This window comes from Rutilus rutilus (genome assembly GCF_951802725.1).
Source record: "Rutilus rutilus genome assembly, chromosome: 24".
Taxonomy (NCBI): Eukaryota; Metazoa; Chordata; class Actinopteri; order Cypriniformes; family Leuciscidae; genus Rutilus; species Rutilus rutilus.
In genome coordinates this window covers 21,559,607-21,582,137 of record NC_140228.1, presented here as the reverse complement: position 1 = coordinate 21,582,137, position 22,531 = coordinate 21,559,607, and the positions used below count along the sequence as shown (strand labels likewise).

Here is a 22,531-nt window from a genome sequence, read left to right as displayed (position 1 = left end):
GAGTTGTGATAACATAAAAACGTGTGTGTGTGTGTGTGTCATACATTTTCATATGATTTCATGTTACCCGATGCCAAGTCGGCGTTATAGCTTTATAGCCTACGTCTACAAGTCCATATATAAAGTGCAAATGACGGGAATTCACGGATCCTTTGGTGAAGACTTGGCTAATGAATATTATGTTAACGTGCAGTTGGCTTATGATTTTCTGTAAAAGTGTGGTCAGCTGAACATCTCACTAAACTAAGATTCGTTAATATTAGACCTACATAAATCATATCACTGTATGTAAAAAAAAAAAAAAAAAAAAAAAAAAAACGAAAGAAAAAAACGAAAAAAAAAATTCCTTCGTTTAAATCAAATCAGAACTGTTAATGATAAAACGGTCAGTGTCCTAATGCATGCAGAGAAATGCAGGTAGTGGTTAGTGAAGCGCCCCTCGCTGTCTGTCACAAATGATTTAAAATTCAATTTTATACTCGCAATAGTATAACCTGGGCCTACATGCAAAAGTTTACTTGTGTAGTTCTGCAGGTTGGCACAAAATATTTAAATATCTAACGTTTAAAAATTTTTTGAAAACTACATAGTTACTTTTTCACAGATCCAGCAACGTGTTAATATTCATAAGGCAAACCTATAGACATGTCGAAAAGTCTGCCCCCAGCCCCCACGCTCCAATGTTTTAACGCACAAACATCGTCTTTAGAGTGTTTCAGTAAATATCAATAGCCTACTGTCAAAAATAAATTGTTGGTAACTGAGAGTTCACGCCTGCTGAGTTTATAAATCATCCATAGAGCCTAATTAAAATCCACGTGCGTTTAATTAGACGGTCTACAGTCCGAGGAGCTCGCCTGCCTGTGCATCATGAGTGTGAGTCTATTTTAAAAAAATATATAGGCTATATCCTCTTTAGAGCTGCACATACTAATAAAATAACGATTGATTATGTAAGCCTATTATTAGTAGCTATATGCACTCCTCTAATTTTACTTTTATTTGAAGCACAACCAATTAACCCTATTGAGTTTGTTATTGTTGTTTTTGTATGCCATACATTCATCCAGTGCTTCTCTTAATTGTTCAGTTTACGAGTAGATTCCATGATGCCTTTGTCCAAAATAACGTTAGCATGGCTATTATGATATTTATTGAAGAAAAATCTTCCGTATCCTTGACCGATCGACTGGACGAAGTTGTTATCAAGGCAGGTTTTTAATTAGCTTTTTCTGAGTTTTCAAATTTGTTTTGGTATTTTGTAATATTCTCCACTGCAAAAGTGGACCTTTCTTACCGATGTAAATTATTTTTACTCTTCTTTAGGAGCTGCATAAAAACGAACATAAGAATGTTTCTTTAATATTACAAGCAATTGGACATCTGTTCAGTAAGGATAAGGACAGCATCCAGAAACTTGTTAATCACGGCTTGGTTGTGAAGATAAGCATTTATTTAATTCAGATTAACGTTAAACTTATAAATTACTGGTCAGTAGCCCATGATAATTTATCATCTGCTCTCTTTTTTACATGTTGAATTGGTTTGAGATGGCGTCAGAGTATATTAAAGAACAGCACAAACCACCCAGGGACGCCATGAAACTCATAGAAGTTTTCTATGAGGTTGCAATGGTAGGCTAATGCATTTTCTTTCTCTAACTCTGCGTTATTCTATTTTAATATAATATATTTAATATATTTTAAACCATACAGACTAGACATTAATTTTATATATATATATATATATATATATATATATATATATATATATATATATATATATATATATATATATATATATATATATATATATATATATATATATATATATATATAATTTTTTGTTTGTTTGTTTACAGAGTCTGTGTCAGATCACCATTGCAGGTGACCCATTCTAATATTTAATATCCTATTTTTGTTGTTGTTGTACAGTTGTGCTAATTGTAATAATAATTATATTCAATTAATTCGGTGGTGTTGGAAGGCAGCAATAAGATCCTGGATATATTTCTTCTGCGGTTTGGAGCTGTAGTTTTGGATTATGAAGTGCCTTTCTGTCTGCGTCTAGAGGTAATTATCATGAAGCAATTGCAAATAATGACTGGCTAAAACATTTATACTGTAAAATAATTTGACATTATTTTTACTCAGGCCATCAGAACCATCAACTCTATGTTGGACAGCAGTCCCAAAGACACAAGGAAGAAACTCTGCCAGTCAGATGACCATACTGGGCTCTTGTAAGTCGTCAACCAGCACGCATTGCCATTAAATGAGAGTATGGTTGTTGTTACACACTCACTTAAACTTCAAACGAGCCACGCTCCCATCCAGTTACAAGCAAATTGAGAGCACTCGGGACAGGTTCTCTAGAATACAAATAGTTCTAGTTATTGTTTTAAGTTCTACATAGAATCATTTTAAAATAAAATGACGTTGGAGAGCTCATGTAACTCAAATGTGCATGTTGAAAGGCTGCGCTCTAGTGGACAACAAATTGCTCGACACTACAACAACACAAAAAATGAGCTAATTTCTTTGCAAACACTTGCCTTGTCATCGCTTACAGAGAAGACTTGGCAAAAGCGCTGACAGACATTGGTGGTAAGTCATCAATTTGGTTAAAAAAAAAATAATAATAATATGGAATTTGAGCACTTGTACATCAATGTTCACATTGCATTATCTATTGTTGTCACCAGATTATGAAATGCAGGTGGCCATCTCTGAAGCACTCTGCAGGATGACACCAAGGAAACTAAGAGAAGACTTTGCTGGCAAATGGTTCCGTTTCAGAAGCTTTGCTTCAGCTTTTACTTCAATTCGTGACAAAGATTTTGAAACTGTATGTTTAGGCACTTATTTTTTTACTGCTCAAAGTACTAGAATCACTAAGTACAGTATGTTGCAGGTATTGAATGTTATTCCTTTTGTCTTTTATTTTGTATTTAGGACTGCAGGACATTTCTGAATGAACTCAATAGTTATTTTGGGAACTCAAGAAGGTATATTTGAAAGTTTGTGACTTTTTTTATTTTATTATTATTATGTTGGCTTTATCCAGTCACCTGTATCCATAAAGTTTTGACATGTTTTCATGATCCTGTTGCTCTGTCTTAGAGTCTTCTCATTCCCTTGTATTCAGACATTTCTTGATTCAGCTGAGGTAAGCATGAATTGTTTCCCTTTTTCTTTCAGAAGTTACATATCTCACATTTTCTCCCACATTTTTTTTTTTTTTTTTTTAGCTCTTCAAGCCTGAAGATGAGTTTCTGAAAGAGTTTTGGGTGGATTTCAACATTGGAACATCCACTATTAGTTTCTTTGTAAATGACCCACAGGTGTGTCCAAAATATGCTTTAGTGCAGAAAGGTTTTTAATAAATCTGGAGTGCAACTAAACTGAGCTTTCATTTGTGGTAGAACACACTGTGGGAGCTAATTCACTTGCCTAAAGATGTTGTCAGCCTGTATGAACTTCAAGGTGGGTTTAATAACAACCACAAGCTTTTCTTATATTCATAAAATTATCATGGCTTTCTTTATTCAAACTAAACGCAAACCTGAAGAAGACTAATGTGGTTGGAATTGCTTTTAAATCCCACAAATGTTTGGTGCTCAGATCATTAATCCTTTGTCTTAAAATGACTTTTTCTCTCTTACTGCTTTAGAGTGTGATGATCAGAAGATATTGGCTGTTCACATGAGCACCCCAATCTCTCATGGAGAGATCACTGGCAAAATGGTCAAAATCATCTTTAGTTCAGAGCACAACATCCAAACAGCCCTGACAAGAGTGTTTGCAGAGAAGCCACAGCCTGCCTCAGCCTCAAAGGTATTGGCATATTATACATTCGTTGTTGAGATAATTCCGGTAAAAATTCTGTATTATACATTTTAAGGCCAGACAATTAGTTTGTTGAGGGTTGGTTTGTAAGGAAGGACTGCACGCCTGCGCACATATATTCAAACGTGCATACCTATAGACCGTTCTCACAGGTTCGCGTTTTTAAAGTTTGCGTAGAGAGAACTGAGTTTTCTGTTAAAACGGTGTCGTGTTAGCGGCCCCTAAGTTAATAACTAATGATCGTTGCGACGGAAGTGAATCAATCAAAACTAAATTTAGCTGGACAATAACTTTATTCTAGAGCTGCTATAAAGCCAAAACAATCTCTGTTATTTTAATTTCCTATTATCACTGTAAGGCCGCTTTGGAACAATCTACATTGTTAAAAGCCCTATATAAATGAAGATGACTTGACTTGACATTTCTGTTTTCAAAGAGTCATAGTCAAATGTGTAAATATGCAATATAATTGTATGTTTATCTTTTAGGACACTCTGCAATCAGGGGATGCCATGACCACGATAGAAGGCACAACGCATCTTACGCTCTCAACAGATACAGCCGTATAGTGTTAAAGATCATTTACATTGTTCCAGATTTATAAATATGAAATGTCATCCTGTACAGGACCCCAACATGAAAAAACAGTGAAGCTGCAAAAAAATTCCAGGCATGTTTTCTAACTATTTATGTAAAGCCCCAAGGCATCTTGATTTCTGCAATTGATTTTCATTAGACAAATTAGTATCTGATTTCAGAGTAAGTTTGTCTCATGAAGATATTTTTCTTCCCTAGCCCACCTGCTGGAGAAACTAAAGGCATCCATCAGGTAATTATATAATTCAGACAGGTAAAATTAAGGTAGTCACATATGTGAATGATTGTATGTTTTTTTTTTTTTTTTTTTTATTGTTTTTTTTTTTTTTTATTAAGCTTTCCCTTCTTTTGAGTGGACCAAGCAGATATTCATTATCAAAGTAAGCCTGTTTATTCCTGGTTACAGTAAATGCACCACCTGATAGAGAGAACAGTAGTTTGACTTTTTTTTTTTTTTTTTTTTGGTGAGTGAAGAGTCAAAGGAACCCCAGGCCAAGACATCTTTCACTTTAAGGATCATTCAGATACAGAGGTATATATGTGTGTGTATTCTCGTTTGACCTACATTATGAGGACCCAAAGTCTTGTATTGTGTTGTGTATTCAGGTTTCAGGCCACGCCATTTACATTATGAGGACATACCGATTCCCTCATTTTTCATCACTTCTTTTTTTGTGAACCGGAATGTACAAAGGATTGTGGGTGATTGAAGGATGCAAAGGATGCACTTAATGCATCCTTCAAAATCAGCTGAATGGTAACGAACGTGGTAACGAAAGCTGCCTTCCATAGATTAAAATTTAGACAGCCTTTGACAGTGCTTAATGACATTACAGGCTAGACATGCAGCCTTATAGGGCGTTGCCTTCTGTTTGAGAAGCACCCATATATGTCTGAAGACCTAGGTTAACTAGTGCAGGATAGTGGCCCTCCAGGAGCAGGTTTGAACACCCCTTCATTACGTCTATGGAATGTCCTCATAATGATAGGTGTACCAAAATGTACAGCCATGTCCAAAAGTATTGGTAGCGACAAATTTTCTTTTGTAAAGTTTTCTGATTCAGTTGTTGTGGTGTTGATTCACATTGTTTCTAGATTATAGTGATTATAGAGATCAGATACATTATAAATTATATATAATAATAATAATAATTATTATTATTATTAGGGGCCAAGCACCGAAGGTGCGTAGGCACCTATTGTATCTGTTCCCGTTCTTATTATTATTAGGGGCCAAGCACAGAATGTGCGTAGGCACCTATTGTATCTGTTGGCGTACCAAAAATAATTCTTCTTTTTCTTCCGCTCTGGGAGTCTATGGCAGCCCATAGAACCGCTTGCGGGAAAGTTATGAAATTTGGCACACTGATAGAGGGCAGACTGAACAGTCACCATAGCAAATTTGGAGTCTCCAACTCATTCCCTCTAGCGCCACCAGCTGTCCAAATTTGCACTCATGTTTATGCTAATAACTTTTGAACCACAAGGGCTAGAAACAAAATTCCCATTTCTTCTGATTCCCTAGCTCAAGACGATTCGATCGCACCCTATGACGTCATTTTCCGTCATGGAAATTTGTCCGCCATTTAGAATTTTTCGAAAAATCTACTTTTTCGAACTCCTCCTAGGCCGTTGCTCCGATTTTCACGAAAATTGAACCAGATCATCTACGGACCATGCCGACAAAAAGTTATGGAATTCAAGTTGATTCGCTTAGCAATTTTCGAAAAAACCCACAAACAAATTTTACGTAGCGCTTGCGAAAACAGACGTAAGGCTGTATCTCCGCAGCGCTTTATTGGATTCAGACCAAACTTGGCACATGTCATCACAAGCATGACCTGAGGCTACATGCTGCGTTTCGGCGCAGCGCCACCTACTGGTCCGGAGATATGAAAAATGGCTATTTTTGCTTACAACTTCTGAATAGTTTGCCCAAAAATCATCAAATTGGTCTCGTTAGATTCAGGCCAACACGCTGAGTCGACTGATATCCAATTTTACCATATCGGCCATTTTGGCTGTCGGCCATTTTGAATTTTGTGCTAAAATGCTGTATTTTAAGAATGCATGAATGGATTGTTACGAAACATGGTATGGCTCATCAGCACGATGCCCTGAAGGAGCGTGAGAAGTTTCGAAACAGCGCCACGTAGTGGTGAATTTTTTTCTTCAAATGCTTATAACTTTGGGTGTGGTCGACTTATTTTCACGAAACTCATCTCTTTAGACTCCTGAATCCTTGCCGAGTCCAACGATACCAAACATGCTAGATTTCGCTTTATGGTTTGTGTAGCGTTGTTATTTAGCGCTTAAAAAACATTTGGCTATATCTTCGAAACCGCTAGTCCGATCGAGACGAAACCACCGTCAGAAGTTTGGAAACATAGGTCGATAGAAATATGCCAATGCCCAAATGCGAAAATATTGATAGTAAGGGGTAGTAAAATTCAATCAAAGTCATGTGTCAGTCATTTTTTACGTGTTTTTTCATATAAATGTGTATAATTCCGAAGCGAATTGAGATATTTTCACCAAAATCGACACACATATGTATGGGCTCACTCTGAGGACACACAAAAAAAATGGTGGGACTCAGCCTTTTGGTGGCGCTATAAAATAACAAAACATGAAATTCCCATTGACTTCAATACAGTTTTGTGAAATAAAATGCTATACTAAACAAATGCATTGGTGTAATATTACGAAACTCAGAATGTGCCATCAGCACCATCCCCTGAAAGTACTCAAAATATTTCGAGACAGCGTCACCTAGTGGTCAAAAGATATAACAAAATTTCCAAAACTGCTATTAACTGCTGAATACATTGGCCTATTGTAATGCAACTGGTCTTAATAGATTCCTTGGGTCAAGCTGAGAACAAAGATACCAAGTTTTCCTTATTTGGCCAAACTTCCTGTCCGCCATCTTGATTTTCATTCAAAACCTACTTTTTCGAACTCCTCCTAGACCGTTTGTCCGATTTTCACCAAAATCGAATCGTATCATCTCCAGACCGTGCCGACTCAAAGTTATGGATTTCGTGTCGATTGACAAAACCGTTTTCGTTAGGGATGCAACGATACCATTTTTTCAGAACCGATCCGATCCGATACCAAAAATTTTGAGTATCGGCCGATACCGATCCGTACCGATACCAGCGCAGTTTTTTTTTAATCAAGTAGAATTTCTATAACTCTGTGTTGAACTGATAATAAGAACTGAAAAAAGAAAAACAACAACAAAAAAATATGATCATAATCTGACATAAATGCTATTATAAACTAGATTAATGGATAATTCAGCAGTAAAATTTAGTCTAGAAAAATTACGAGTGCACAATAATTGTATAAAATTTGAACATTTTGTGAAAAAAAATGTTTAGTGGGGAACAAATTAGAGACAATAAGTGTAACACTAAATCTGGTAAAACTTTACACATTGCTCTTTGTATTGTTGTAAAATACATTCATGAAAAACAACAACAAAAATCAAAAATATAAATTATTTTATAGCCTACAATAAAATTGAGACATTTTTTAAATGTATAGCACAGCTGTTTAATGAGGTAGCAACATAATAGATAGGACAGAACAAGAAGGGCTATTGATATTGTTTCATTGCGTCCCTGTATTATGATATGAAAGGCTCCAATACAGTGCGGCACAAAGCGCTTATGCGCATCCCGAGCGCAGAATGATGCGCTTGAAGCAACATGAGTCACAGCGCGCAGCGCGTCGAGTCCGCATTGAAAAGTTTATAGCACAAAGAAAATACATATTGATGCGTAGTGTATTATACAGTATCTATCTATGCAATAGTCTATTCAGCATTTTCTTTTAACAGTTTTAAATTTCAGTTACTGTGCGCGTGAAGAACAAATAGTGCTCTGACTTCACTCCAGTGTTGTGATCTAACAGACACCGGTAGAAAGTAACATGATTAAGGTACAGCAATAAAGTCCAGCAAGATAGAGTTGTTTTATGCGAAACCGTAGACCTTTATCTACAGATCAAGTATAATAATAGTAACACCAGTGGCGGATTTAGCAAATCGGGGGCTCAAGGCGAAGGTAGGCTATGGGCCCCTACCCATCCAATGTTTAAAAGAGAACGAAAAAAATATGTAGGCCTACCGACTGAATGGTGGATAGGCAGGTAAAGCTAATCTACGGGGAAGTAAAGGTTAGAGAGGAGAAAAAAACGTCCCCTTTAAACCCTGCATAGGCTACACTTCTTTACTCCTAAACAGAAACATGTTACAATGTTTACATGGTACAATTTCTATTGCTATTGGTAAGCTATGTTTTTTTTTGCTTGGCAAATTTCACCATTTCGATTCAATTCTTGTGATTTGATTCAATATTGACTCATTTGGATAAATATTAGGTAACGTTTCACAAGACAGGCGTTACTTTTTCTCAAGAAAAAAAAAAAAGCCCTATCAGCTGGTATAATTTAAGGTTAAAATAAGTAATATAGTACACATATTTAGCCATATACTCTCTATAGCTCTTTTTTTCTAGCCAATTAAATGACTTTCCTGAGGTAGCCTAAATGTTATGTGACGAGTGTTCTCCAGCTGTTTTACCTCTTTCCGCGGTTGAAAAACACTTATTGATCGATATTATAAATGAGGAATATACATTTCGGTAAGTTATACGGTATATTTCAACATTGTTAATTAATTCGTGTTTATTTAGGCTACTATTAGGTAGAGATGATCAGTTCACGTGCCGTTATAGGAATCTGTCACGTCACATTAAAACGGCAAAACGGTATTTATTGTTTTGAATTTCGTAATAGAATTGACAGAATCTGAGAGCTGAGATTTTTTTAAATATCACGATTCATAAACTGCTCAGTTTTGTCTGTCGATCTCCGTGTCCTCTTTGCTTCACGATTTTTCTGTGCGTTGGACGTTGTTGTTCCTGATCTGTATCCCCAACAGTAGCCATAAAAAAGTTTGTCATCTTTGGCAGCGTTTCCAAATACTTATCAGCGTCTTTTCACTTTTTTTCTTGTATTTGAGCCGCTTGGGTAACTTCGAAACTTTAAATTTTCGCGTTTAGACTCGTCTTGCTCTGGGGATCAATTGCTCTATTTCCCAGTCCTCCTGTTACTGCGTGTTGTTTATCTTTCGCGCCGCGCACTTTTTCGGACTTTTTGCTTTCCTCCCGCTTCCTCCTTTTTTCAGCACCGCTTGGGTAGCTAGCTTCGCTTCATTTTTACTCTGTCTACTACTCTGTACACTCTGTCTGTCAATCACTTCTTTTTCTCCGTCAGTTTTTTTGGCACAGCCTTGTCTCTTTCACAGATGCGCAGTAAAAGTGAGATAATGGAATAGTCCAATGTTGTGAGGCGGGGGGGCCCCCTCCTGTCTGCGACACTAATGATTGATGCCATTTTTCACAAATGGAGTTTTAGAAATATATAATAAAAAAAAAAATAATAAAAAAAAACTTAAGCATAAGTTAATAGGGCATTTTGGGGGCCCCTAGGTAGCTCGGGGCCCAAGGCAATTGCCGACCTTTGCCTAATGGTAAAGTCCGCCCCTGAGTAACACTGAATCATCTTGGAGAGAGTTTCATTGTGTTAACTGTCGTAACCGAACGCGACGCGCTGTTTGAATGCTAAATGAAGAATGACTGACAGCGCAGCTGAGGGAAACGTTTACGTGATCTTGAATTTAACGACTTAAATATTAATTTATATCTCACATTATACTATATAATGGTTTCAGAACACTTATAATATTGTGCACGAAAACTTATGGTGCTTTATAATGTTTGTGTGCCTTTTGTGGGGCTTAACAATAACACTGAATAGTATACGCACAATATCGGATTTGGATCGGCCTCGTCTGACCGATACCCGATCCGCCAAAAATGGCAGTATCGGAGCTGATACCGATACTGAGTATCGGATCGGTGCATCCCTAGTTTTCGTATACCGCAGCAGCAAAGTTTAGGCATGATGCCAAAAGGACTATTCAGGCTTTATCTCTGCAATGGCTTGACATATTAACACCAAACTTTGTTTGTCTCATTGTCACTTCACTCTGACCACATCACATCAGTTTTGTGACTGTGCCACCTATTGGTCAAAAGTGATAATCCATTAAATCATATTTTTAATTACTCTTTATATGATTTTTCAGCAATTTCACCTAAAATCTTCTTTAAATGTCTTTAATTGCTGATTGTTGCAGTTGATCTGACACTTTCAGCAATGTTGGCATGTCTTGTCGTCTTATTCTGCTTGGCCCCGGTAATGGCTGCTTGCAGCTATATTTATTCTTCCGTTTCTTCCGACTGGGTGTCTATGGCAGCCCATAGAACCTCTTGCGGGAAAGTTCTAACGGTTTGACATTCTGATAGAGGACAGTCCCAACATTAAATACACCAATTTTGGTGTTTCTAAGTCATTCCCTCTAGCGCCACCACCTGTCCAAAGTTTCACTTTTATTTTGCTAATAACTTTTGAACCGCAAGGCCAATCAGCAAAATTCTTTTTTCCTCTAATTTATGAGCTCATGCTGATTCTATTGCGCCCTATGAATTCATTTTACGTCATAAAAACATGGCCGCCATTTTGAATTTTTCGAAAAAGCTACTTTTTCGAACTCGTCCTAGACGGTTTGTCCGATTTGCACGAAAATTGAACCAGATCATCTTCAGGTAGTGCTGACAAAAAGTTATGGAATTCAAATTGATTCGTCAAACCGTTTTCGATAAACGCACGAATAAATTTTACGTAGCGCTAGCAAAAACAGTCGTAAGGCTGTATCTCCGCAACGGTTTATCGTATTCAGACCAAACTTGGTACATGTACTCACAAGCATGACCTGAGGCAACATGCTGCGTTTCGGCGCAGCGCCACCTACTAGTCCGGAGATATGAAAAATGGCTATTTTTGCTTATAACTTCTGAACAGTTTGTCCAAAAATCATAAAATTGGTCTCGTTAGATTCAGGGCAACATGCCGAGTTGAATGATATCCAATTTGACCATATCGGCCATTTTGACTGTCGGCCATTTTGAATTTTGTGCTAAAATGCTGTATTTTAAGAACGCATGAACGGATTGTTACGAAACTTGGTATGGGTCATCAGCACAATGTCCTGAAGGAGCGTGAGCAGTTTCGAAACAGCGCCACCTAGTGGTGAATTTTTTTTTTTCAAATGCTTATAACTTGGGGTGTGGTCGACTTATTTTTAAGAGACTCATCTAATTAGCCTCCTGAATTGTTGCCGAGTCCTACGATACCAAACATGCTAGGTTTCGCCTTACGGTTTGTGTAGCGTCGTGATTTAGCGCTTAAAAAACATTTGGCTATATCTTCGAAACCGTTTGTCCGATCGAGACGAAACCACCGTCAGAAGTTTGGAAACATAGGTCGATAGCAACATGCAAATGCCCAAATGCGAAAATATTGATGTTTAGGGGTAGTAAATTCCAATCAAAGTCATGTGTCAGTCATTTTTTACTTGTTTTTTCATATAAATGTCTATAACTCCGAAGCGAATTGAGATATTTTCACCAAAATCGACACACATATGTATGAGCTCACTCTGAGGACATGTAAAAAAAATGGTGGGACTCAGCCTCTTGGTGGCGCTATAATAGAACAAAACATGAAATTCCCATTGACTTCTATACAGTTTTGTGAAATAAAATGCTATACTAAACAAATGCATTGGTGTAATATTACGAAACTCATAATGTGCCATCAGCACCATCCCCTGAAGGGATCCAAAATATTTCGAGACAGTGCCACCTAGTGGTCAAAAGTTATAACAAAATTTACAAAACTGCTAATAACTTTTGAATAAGTTGGCCTATTGTAATGCAACTGGTCTTAATAGATTCCTTGGGTCAAGCCGAGAACATAGATACCAAGGTTTCCTTATTTGGCCTAGCTTCCTGTCCGCCATCTTGATTTTCAGTCAAAACCTACTTTTTCTTACTCCTCCTAGACCGTTTGTCCGATTTTCACCAAAATCGAATCGTATCATCTCCAGACTGTGCTGACTAAAAGTTATGGATTTCGTGTCTATAGACGAAACCGTTTTCGTATAGCGTAGCAGCAAATTTGAGGCATGATGCTAAAAGCACTATTCAGGCTTTATATCTGCAATGCCTTGACATATTGACACCAAACTTTTTATGTTTCATTGTCACTTCACTCTGACCACATCACATCACTTTTGTAACTGCGCCACCTATTGGTCGAAAGTGATAATCCCTTAAATCATATTTTAAATGACTTTTTATATGATTTTTCAGCCATTTCGCCTAAAATCCTCTTTAAATGTATTTAATTGCTCATTGTTCCAGTTGGTCTGACACTTTCAGCCATGTTGGCATATCCTGTCATCTGCTTGCGCTTGGCCCCGATAATTGCTGCTTGCAGCTATATTTATTATTATTATTATTATAAATCTCCAAAGAAATGTGTGCAGCATCATCAATTTTGCATCAAAATGGCCTCACATGCAAGGAATTTGCTGCAAAGAATATTGCACCTAAAATAACCATTTAATCGAATCAAGAAATTGAAGGAGAGAGGTTCAATTGCAGTGAAGAAGGCTTCAGGACGTCCCAGAGTGTCCAGTTAGCACCAAGACTTTCTCCTCCTGAGAAGTCCGCTATGGAATTTTATGACCACCAATGTAGAGCTTGTTTAATATTGGCAGTAGATGGGTGTTGGTTCATCTCCACGCACAGTGAGGCAAAGACTTTTGGACACTGGCCTGGTGTCAAAATGTACAGCAAAGAAGTCAATTCTTTCCAAGAAAAACTTTAAGGACAGACTGAAATTCTGCAGGAAGTACAGTGATTGGACAGCAGAAGACTGGTGCAAAGTTATTTTCTCTGATGAAGCCCCCTTATGACTGTTTGGGACATCTGGAAAATCTATTACAAGAAAAGGTGAATACCACCATGAGTAATGTCATGCCAACAGTGAAGGATCTTGAAACCATCCATGTGTGTGGAATTGCTTTTCATCCAAGGGATGAATTTTTAGTTATGATCTTTGCGTTTTCCAGCATGATGGAGCACCATGTCACAAGGCAAGAGTGATAATGAAGTGGCTTGTAGATCGTTACATAGACTTAATTGTTTTTATCTGTGGCCAGGCAACTTCCTGGATCTTAATTCCATAGAGAATCTGTGGTCAATCCTTAAAAGGCGAGTGGACAAACAGAAGAACGGGCCGTATTCACAAAACATCTTAAGGCTAAAAGTAGCTCCTAACTTGCCGATTTAGGAGAAACTCTTTAAAAATATGGGCGTGTCAGTCCTAATTTTAGGACTCCTACATTTTTGCTCTAAGAGTTTTTCACAAAGCATTTTAGTGACTCCTAAGTCACTAAGACAAAATCACAAACAATCCCTAGTGTCTGTTGCTGGCAATCCGCCTAAGACACTGTACACCATTGAGGCAATAGCGACAGAGCCTTTTCTAAACCTTTTCTTCATAAATGCAATAAATATTTAGATTTATAGATTTTTTTATCTACAATAGAACGGCAAAAATAAATCTTTAATAAATAAATAATGTCCGATTACCTGTGGCAGTTGTTTTCACGAGATCACACTTACAAATGATTGAATAGAGTAAAAAAACGTAATAAGCGTATTTGACATGCTGTCCAAGGGATTCGAGGGCTCCGAGCTTGGAAATTAGCCCAAACTCAGAGTTCTCCCCCGTATCCTCAGCCGAGACTGAGGAACGGGGTGGCGGAGGGATGCAGAAAACTGTTGAGGTAACTAGGTGAGTCTGCTCTCGGCTATGTGTATATATACCTCCTCTCGAGCTGATTAGATAGACTGTTTGAACGTGCTCCTCCCAAACTTTCATCTTTCAAATCCACAAATACTGAAGCCGCAAACTTTGCAAAAGACAAAATACGTTTGGCTATATGGCTGTAGTGTGTCTGTGTTCTGGTACTTTACTAATGTGCTGATGGACTTCTGGGTCTGTTCTCTAGAGTTTTTATGCTTTGTTTCATGAAACATTAATTTGACCATTGAGCAGTTGTTACAATGTGCTCTTTGTGACAAAAAAAATGACCGGAATAATGTCTAAGGGCCACGTGATGAAGAATGGATGTAGTTTTCTGGCATATGAGTAGGTGTGTATATGGCTGCCCCAGGTGATCCTTGAGGTGCCTCAATGTCTGAGTGACACTTTTGATACAGAACGATCAGGGAAGTCACATGACAAGAAGCCAAAGACTATAACGTTCATGACTGCTTTATGGAGGTACCAGGTCAGTGGAGTGCAGTCACACATATCAGATCCCACTGTCCAGTTTTTGACTTATTAATTTCTTGACCAAATCTTGGGCTTCTGGGTCAGTTTGTTCATTTTATTGTTTATCTTGATCTGGCCAGTGCCTTAATGTCTATAAACTGCCACTCAAATGACTGTTGAAAATGAAAATATTTAATATTATTTCCTACCCAAATGGATTCATTTTCTAAATATTAAAATTTAAGAATAGTTGAGATTTTGGCCTTTCCGTTTAGGTTGAACGTGCCAAGACTGTATTGTTCTGTCAGACACCATCTTCTAATGGGTAAGTGACATCTCTGTATGGTCTGATGATGCTTGTCTAATATTGAAATCAGCAGATGAAACGCAACATGTGTTACTCTGTTTATCAAAATCTACTGTTGAACATTTGCCATAGTCTCACTAAAACATGTTTCTTTCTTCATCAGGTCTACAAAGTCCCTCCCTGACACTCTGGGTAGAACTCCTGTAAAGGTTAGCCAGAATGTGTAAAGAATGTCTTAGTTTGCCTAATCGCTTTCTAATAAACCTGAATAATATAAACTGAATATTGTTGGCTCTGTGACACAGTTATGCCCCTCTGTTGGAAGTAGTTTTGGATAAGTGTCTACAAAATCAATAAATGTATAAATAAAATGTAAAGTGGTTGATTGCAGAAGAAAATAAGGGTGATGCATTCAGATGAAGGGTTTCTCCGCAAGGACACTCCACATGCTGACTACAGCAGGAGAAAGCCCAGACCTAAAGGGAAACTCAGAGGTATCATTCCTCATCCCACAGGACTAGGCTACATCACTTTATAAATCCTTCAGATATGCTGCAACCTAACTTTTTTTTTTTTACTCTTGCATAGTTCTTCCTCTTTCCTCACCCAGCAGTAATGAGGAGGAATTCTCCAAGGTAGAATGTAATTTTTCAGAAGATTTGCAGTATAAACAAAATAGCCACAATTATGCAGGGCATAAAAATGTAGGTCTTTTAATGATTTTCTTCTATTTTTCTTTCTTTCTAGTATTCAACACCCAAACAAAGACTTCAAGTGGCAAGTGAAGACTGGCAGTCTCAAGTCAAACTAGGGAGATCACTGAACAAAGAATTGTCATTACTTAAAGAGACCACTGCTGATTCAGGTCAGTATGATTGCATCAGAAGATAGCTTATTCTGATCTAAATGTCCTGACATTGTGGTTTCTTTTCAAGGTTTTCAAAACAAGACTGTTTCTGAAACCAGTTTACAAGCAGAGGACCTTAATCTTATTGAAGAGGTAAAACTTGATTTCAGTACGTTGAGCTTTTAATGCATATTTATCTTTAACTAAGTAAATACTGTCTTAGGAGCACTGTTTAGATAAAGAAACACCACTTCCCATAAGAACTGAAGCACTTGAATCATCAGGTGAGTACCTAACCCCCCACACTCAGACACACTTTTTGACATAAGATGTCCAAAAATAAAATCCCTAAAAAGACTTCAGAAATCAGTAACAATTTTGCTGGTAATAGAGGAAACATGTGCCACACAGAGCTGAACATGACAGGGGACAAGCAGCTGCCCAGAGAACCAACATTCCAACCTAAAAGACTTTTTGTGTCTAGCCCACTAGAGGATGCTGCAGGTAAATGAGTTCAGTCTTAAACATCTTACAGAGGAACAGTTACATTTATGCTGAACCCACATTATGAATACCTTTCCAACACATATGAGAGTATTGAGTCTAGTCAAATTCTTTATTTTATTTATTTATTTATTTATTTATTTATTTATTTATTTATTTATTTATTTTTATTAAAAACTAGACTTTTACATTTTATGAAAAGTATGGTGGTGCTGAAGAGTAGTACCTCAGAAAGCTGCACATGATATCATTCATGTCACACATTTAGTTATGCATTTAGCAGACATTTATCCAAATCAACTTACACTGCATTCATGGTATACATTTGATCAGGTCACGCATTCCCCTGGGGTTCAAACCCATGACATTGGCATTGTTAGCCCAAGAGCTACGGGAATACTGCACATACAGTGCAGGATGAGATGCACATACTGTAAAAGTTGGTAACAATTTATTTCGATAGTTCACTTTTTTTTTACTGCATGTCAACTACCAGAGCATTAGAAGACTGTTTGCTTAAAATCTGCTAACACTTTATTCTGATATCTGTCCCAACAGATATTGTATTTAGTTACTTATTAGCCATTCTACTAACTATATCAGAATAATACAACCTAAAGCGTTCAGGGTTTATTCCAACCACTAGTGATGCTTAACTTAATCAGTAAATATTTTGATACAGTGGCTTGGTTTTTTTGGGCTCATTTACACTCTAGTGTTTGCTCTGGTTTTTCTGTTTGAAAGGATGAAAAGCAGCCATTGTGTGCTGCTGCTCACTGCCAAACAAAGAGTGACCTGAATGCCAAATGTACACTATTTTTTTTTTCTCTCTCTCTCTCTCTCTCTCTCTCTCTCTCTCTCTCTCTCTCTCTCTCTCTCTCTCTCTCTCTCTCTCTCTCTCTCTCTCTCTCTCTCTCTCTCTCTCTCTCTCTCTCTCTCTCTCTCTCTCTCTCTCTCTCTCTGTGTGTGTGTGATAGAGCGAATAACTGAAGTGTTGATGGAAGATGAGGAGTCAGAGGAAGAGTTGGGTGCAGGTGTCAGAGCTGCATTTAATGGCTTTAAGACTCAGTTGAGAGCACACTTTTCTGTAAGTACAAAAACTCCAGTCTTTCTACTTCCAACTTTGTTAGCATTAGTAAAGAATTTAATTTATCCAAAAGTTAGAATTGGCAAAGGTTCTTTTTTTTTAAAGGAGATATTTAACAGATAAATCTGAGTGGTAAATTGGTGCAGTCAAACCTCCAAAACCACAACAACAACACAAAAAAAAACATAAGAGAAGGCCAATATGACGTGATTTCACAACGTATTCTTGGATCAACATTACAATCTACCAATCAAATCTGAGGGACAAGTTTACAGCTTATGTCAAGCTTAGGCTTACAATCAGGGTGGTGCTTCTACATCAGTGTAATTCACTGATCATTTTCCTCTGAATGTAGGGATAAGTTATGGGTAGGGCTAGGTTTAGGGGTAGGGATAGGATTAAGGCTACATTTTTGGACAGGAATATTGTTCCAGGATCAACAAAATATGTTGGTCCAGGAATATGTCTTATTTGACAAAATCAGTGACCTATGTGCGATATTCCAAGTCTTTTGAAGCCGATAGCTTCAGTTCACTATTCAACTTTGGTTATGACTTGATTAATCACATCATGATATGTGATAAGTATTTCCAATGCACTGTGACCTTTGGCCTGTTCATAAATGTCATTTTATGGCTTAATTTAAACATTTATGCTATTTTTGTCATATTTGGATCTTGTCAATGCATTTTGTGTTTAATGAAATAAGCCATACAGGTATATGCATGTACAGGTACAGCATGAGAGACATTTGGTGTGAACTACCCCCTGACTTTAGTCAGCAGGAAATTATTTTCTTTGTGATCCAGAGCAGGTATAAGAAGATTGAAGCCAGATCACTGCAATCTTTAACGGACTGTCAGAGAAATGTGACCTCTCTCTTGGGAACTGTACACAATCAAAGGTACAGAGCACAAAACAAAACATTAGAATTCAGTAGGTTATTAACTGCAGGAAAACCCTTTATATTTATTCCTTGGGCTTCAAGGGGGATTAACACTTTAGGGAATATATATGATAATAATGGCCTTCTCGCCTTCCAGCAATTACAGCAGAGGTTTGACATCCCAAGTTCTTAATTTTTCCTTTATTTAAGATTACGTTCATCATTGATGGCTTGTGGTGTTAAGTGTGATGCTCAAATAGACTCTCATTTTCTATCAGATTGGTTTAACAACAGCCAGTGCGCTCGGGGATGGGTTACCAAGATATACAATGCACTCATAAATTCACATAGTAAAATATTACCCATTGAGGGGATTTGGGACAGGGAGCTCAATAAAACAGGTTCTCAACCAGACTGGCACAGGATTTGGTCAAATATAAATAACACATCTCGAAATTTAAGTCATCAATTGATCAACTTTAAAGTAATTCATAGATCGTATGCCACTCCTTACAAACGTTATAGAATGGGTTTATTATCAACTCCCAATTGTACTTTATGTCCGAGTTCTTCTGTTGGGACAGTTTTGCATATGTTTTGGGAATGTGCGAAAGTGAACACGTTATGGACTCATGTATGTGACATTATGGGTAAAATACTCTGGACTACCATAGTTCCAGATCCTTGTTTATGTTTGTTAAATGATGACACCATTTTGAATTTTAAAGTAACATATAGGAGAATGCTTTTTTGTGGCTTTACAGCAGCGAAAAAAACAATTCTAGAATATTGGTTTAATTCAGAGATAAATTTACTGAAACACTGGTTGTTGAATGTGCAATCAATGGCTAATTTAGAATACTCAACAGCCAGATTTAACCGGGCAAAGCCCCAAACTGTGTCAGACTGGGGATATTTGGTTGTTGAACTGAATATGCTCCTTAAAGGACTATAACATGTGTTTATTTGTTTTCTTTTTAATTTTATGGGCCCATCTTCTCTTTTGTCTTTTATGTTACTGGTTTTAAGTGTGTACATATGTTTCCCTTGGTTTTGACTTTTTTTTTTTTTTTTTTTATTACTGTGGTGACGGTTAGTGTTTGAGTGCTGTTTTGTCTATGTTTATGTTAACTTTCAATAAAAAGTTAATCACAAAAAAAAAGAATTCAGTAGGTTATTCATTCAAATATCATCACCAGTTAAGCTGACTAAAATAACACTGCTCACTTTTAATCTAAATGGTTATTATAGCTGAGGTACAGAAAATGAACCATGCTGCTCTGCTTGTAGGTTGGGGCATCTGGAGCAGTTCCAGAACTTGGTGGTGCAGCAGTTGGAATGTTTGGAGAAGGACTGTCTGTCTCTCAAAACCATTGAGAAGGAGACTGTGGTCTGTCTCAGTTTCAATGCAATGGGCACATTTTCATATTAAGTAGATTGTCTTCAAAGGCAAACTGAAATGTTTATAAATTTAGCAAAAAAAGAAACATCCTCCCAGTTTCAACTTCCCAGCAAATTTTTTGACCTGTAAATATTTGTATGAACATAAAAAGATTAAACAACCGAGACACAAACTAAACAAGTTTCACAGACACTTGATGAATTGAAATGGAATAATGAGTTACACCACTCCTCGACTTGCAAGTTCACGAACATGTCTGGGGGGGTCATATGGTTACATCTGGTTTGGCACCGCATGGATGATCAGCTGTCCTTCCAGTCTCCCTTTAGCACTGACTTGGGCGTCTTACATTACGGACATTGCAGTTTATTACTCTGGCCACATCTGCCATCCTCATTCCTCCCTGCAGCAGGACTATGGCATTTTCACACAGGTGAACGGGGACCCTGGGCATCTTTCTTCTTCAACTTCTAATTGTCTACTGCCTGTACACGGTTAATGTCTTGAGGACTGTTCCACAGGTGCATATGCAGTAAATGTCTGTTTCATTGAACAAGCATGAAAAACATTGTTCAAACCCTTTCCAATAAAGATCTGTAAAGCTTATTTGGATTTTACTAAATTCTTTAAAATACAGTATCCTGAAAAAGGGATGTTTCTTTTCTGCTCAGTTTATAATCTCCTGAACAAAGCATATTTAATAGCAGAAGTCTGTTGATGAAGTGCTGTTGTGTCATATGCTCTTTTTCATGTCTTAGAATTTCTGGCAGTCAGAGTCTGACACAGTTCGGGCATTCTGTGATGAACAGCAGAAGAGGTAGAAAAGTATACGCCTGGTTTATTATGTGTGCTTGGCACGACGAACATGCTGTTTTTGTCTGTAACCCCCCTTCTGATCCCCCATGGCAGGTTGGATTCTCTCCTAATCCCTCATGTGGGTACAGAAGCACCATTTAGTCAATCAGCGAGAAGAGAGGCCAAAATGACTGTGGTAAGTGGTTTGTTCATTATAGCTTTGGTTTGCCAGCAATATGTATAGACTTTTTACAGGGCAAGAATATCTCATTTATATTTATAATGTTATTATGTACAATTAATAAATTAGCTTGCAATTAACTACTACTCGGACACCATAAGTCATTTGAATCTTCATCTTCTCCAGCCAGCCTCTCCTCGAGGACAATCATCCATGGTTGCCGTATCAGAGACCCCCACTGCAGATCCCTCGTAGGACTTCACACTAATGCTTTTTCTTTCATATGCCTTTTTTGTCTGTCTACTCCTAATTAAAACAATTGAATTGTCACTGTAAGTTTAATATATAATATTTAATATAACAAACATCACACAGCATTTGATACTTCGTGTTTTATTTAGTGTGTTAGTATGAATACAATCATTAAGTTTTCATATGGGCTTTATTTAAAACGGTACATGTTTGCACCAAAGACAAAAAGTTTGTGTATTTGGGTCATCTACTATACATGTTAATCCACTTTGAAATTTGACAATTAACATTTAGCAGATATACACAATTAAAATGTACAATCTTTATCTTCTGGAAAAAGACTAAAAATACTGATGACTCAACCTGCACCCATGAATGAGTGTCTGCTTGTAGCACCTGCCAAGATCAGCAAGATGTTGCAGAACATGGTTCATGGCTGTGGCATTAATATAGAGGTTATTCACGGTTAAACAAGGGGACATACCCTTTGATATCCTCAACATCATGTTGCAATAGGAAATACAAAACTGCATTTGTCAAACAATTTCATGGGGTCTTTAACACAAAGTCCCAAAAAAAATTATATAGCATTTATCATGAAACTTGATATCTGTACACAACAACAATCCATGTCTGGCTGATAATGAAGACTTGGAAAGGTGTCTTAGTGCTACTGTATGATATATAAGATCCTTCATTTCTATATATTCAATTACACTAAACTGTCAAATCAGATAAAGGATTGTGCCTATGGCATATTTTGTTTAACAATACATTAGTGTAGAGATTTAGAGAACATTGCAGACCATTTCCTTGCAGATATAGATAAACTAGCAAAGATGCATGATAAAGTAAATGCTGTACTCCATAACAAAGGCATTTATTTTGAATTGGACAAATATTTTTTCCCTCAATTGTTGTACAGCATTTACATCGCTCAGTTATGAGACTTGAGAGGAACACTTGTAAAACAAAGATACAAAATGGTTAAGTTCTAATTTTAAAAATCACAGTTTGATTATCAGATGATTAGCTGCTATTAAGCTAATATTCAGCATAACTGGACTGAGACGATCCATTCTATTGGTCATGTCACAGCATCACTGCAGCTTCGGTTTGAAGTAGACTCCGTTGAGAGAAGATGAAAGGCCATTCAAATGATTGTTTTTAAATTCTCCATCCTTAGCCATTCTGCCACCCTCCAGCCTTCTCTTTTTGTATGTCTGCAGAGAACAGACATTTATTGCTTAACAATTGATAAGACTGGAAGCATGAGACCACACATACCAGTAAGCATGACCCAAATCACTAGAAGATGGAGGCATTTAATGAAGAGCAAATTAAAATGAATGGCCTAACCAATTTCACAACTTTGCGGTTCTAAGTTCCTCTTTTAAAATTAATGCGCTTTTGATATCTTCTATAACAGATGGCGGAATCTACACATCTCAATTGACCCTTCGCTAAGCCCCGCCCTCCTTAGTTACTGTTGCTACACCTGACAAGCTTTCGTGCCTGGCACGTCTATTACAGTATGTATGCACAGGTGTCAGACATTCCCA

General features: G+C 37.2%; 2 protein-coding genes across 3 annotated transcripts in view; one reads left to right on the top strand and one right to left on the bottom strand.

The window, feature by feature from the left end:
* The first annotated feature begins 672 nt into the window (after positions 1–672).
* On the top strand, positions 673–21,150 carry sycp2l (synaptonemal complex protein 2-like). 2 transcript variants are annotated; one of them, XM_084399202.1, is made up of 33 exons: positions 673–876; positions 1,091–1,210; positions 1,327–1,443; positions 1,533–1,634; positions 1,862–1,886; positions 1,987–2,072; positions 2,154–2,242; positions 2,572–2,606; positions 2,705–2,847; positions 2,955–3,007; positions 3,123–3,168; positions 3,251–3,343; positions 3,425–3,485; positions 3,673–3,836; positions 4,337–4,376; positions 4,476–4,518; positions 4,644–4,677; positions 4,782–4,825; positions 4,920–4,977; positions 14,984–15,033; positions 15,179–15,224; positions 15,407–15,509; positions 15,604–15,650; positions 15,763–15,880; positions 15,951–16,015; positions 16,086–16,146; positions 16,274–16,366; positions 17,344–17,453; positions 18,263–18,357; positions 19,630–19,729; positions 20,500–20,558; positions 20,651–20,732; positions 20,904–21,150. In XM_084399202.1, the coding sequence occupies exons 1-33, from the start codon at positions 871–873 to the stop codon at positions 20,970–20,972; spliced, it is 2,457 nt and encodes an 818-aa protein (XP_084255328.1). In that variant the 5' UTR covers positions 673–870; the 3' UTR covers positions 20,973–21,150. The 2 variants fall into 2 exon arrangements, with proteins under 2 accessions (XP_084255328.1, XP_084255329.1); XM_084399203.1 differs by lacking the exon at positions 673–876 and having other exon boundaries at positions 926–1,210.
* A 152-nt stretch (positions 21,151–21,302) lies between these two features.
* Positions 21,303–22,531, bottom strand: part of elovl2 (ELOVL fatty acid elongase 2) — a 115,115-nt gene continuing 113,886 nt past the window's right edge. The window contains exon 8 of the mRNA XM_084399213.1: positions 21,303–22,192. Within this exon, the coding sequence (XP_084255339.1) occupies positions 22,070–22,192 (123 nt within the window). The 3' untranslated portion in view covers positions 21,303–22,069. The remainder of the gene's footprint in view (positions 22,193–22,531) is intronic.

Coding starts and splice junctions, on each gene's coding strand:
- sycp2l (XM_084399203.1), top strand. CDS start 1,052: ATGCCATACATTCATCCAGTGCTTCTCTTAATTGTTCAGTTTACGAGT. Junction 15,651..15,762: donor ATGAGGAGGAATTCTCCAAG/GTAGAATGTAAT, acceptor CTTTCTTTCTAG/TATTCAACACCCAAACAAAG. Junction 20,559..20,650: donor TGTGATGAACAGCAGAAGAG/GTAGAAAAGTAT, acceptor CCCCCATGGCAG/GTTGGATTCTCTCCTAATCC.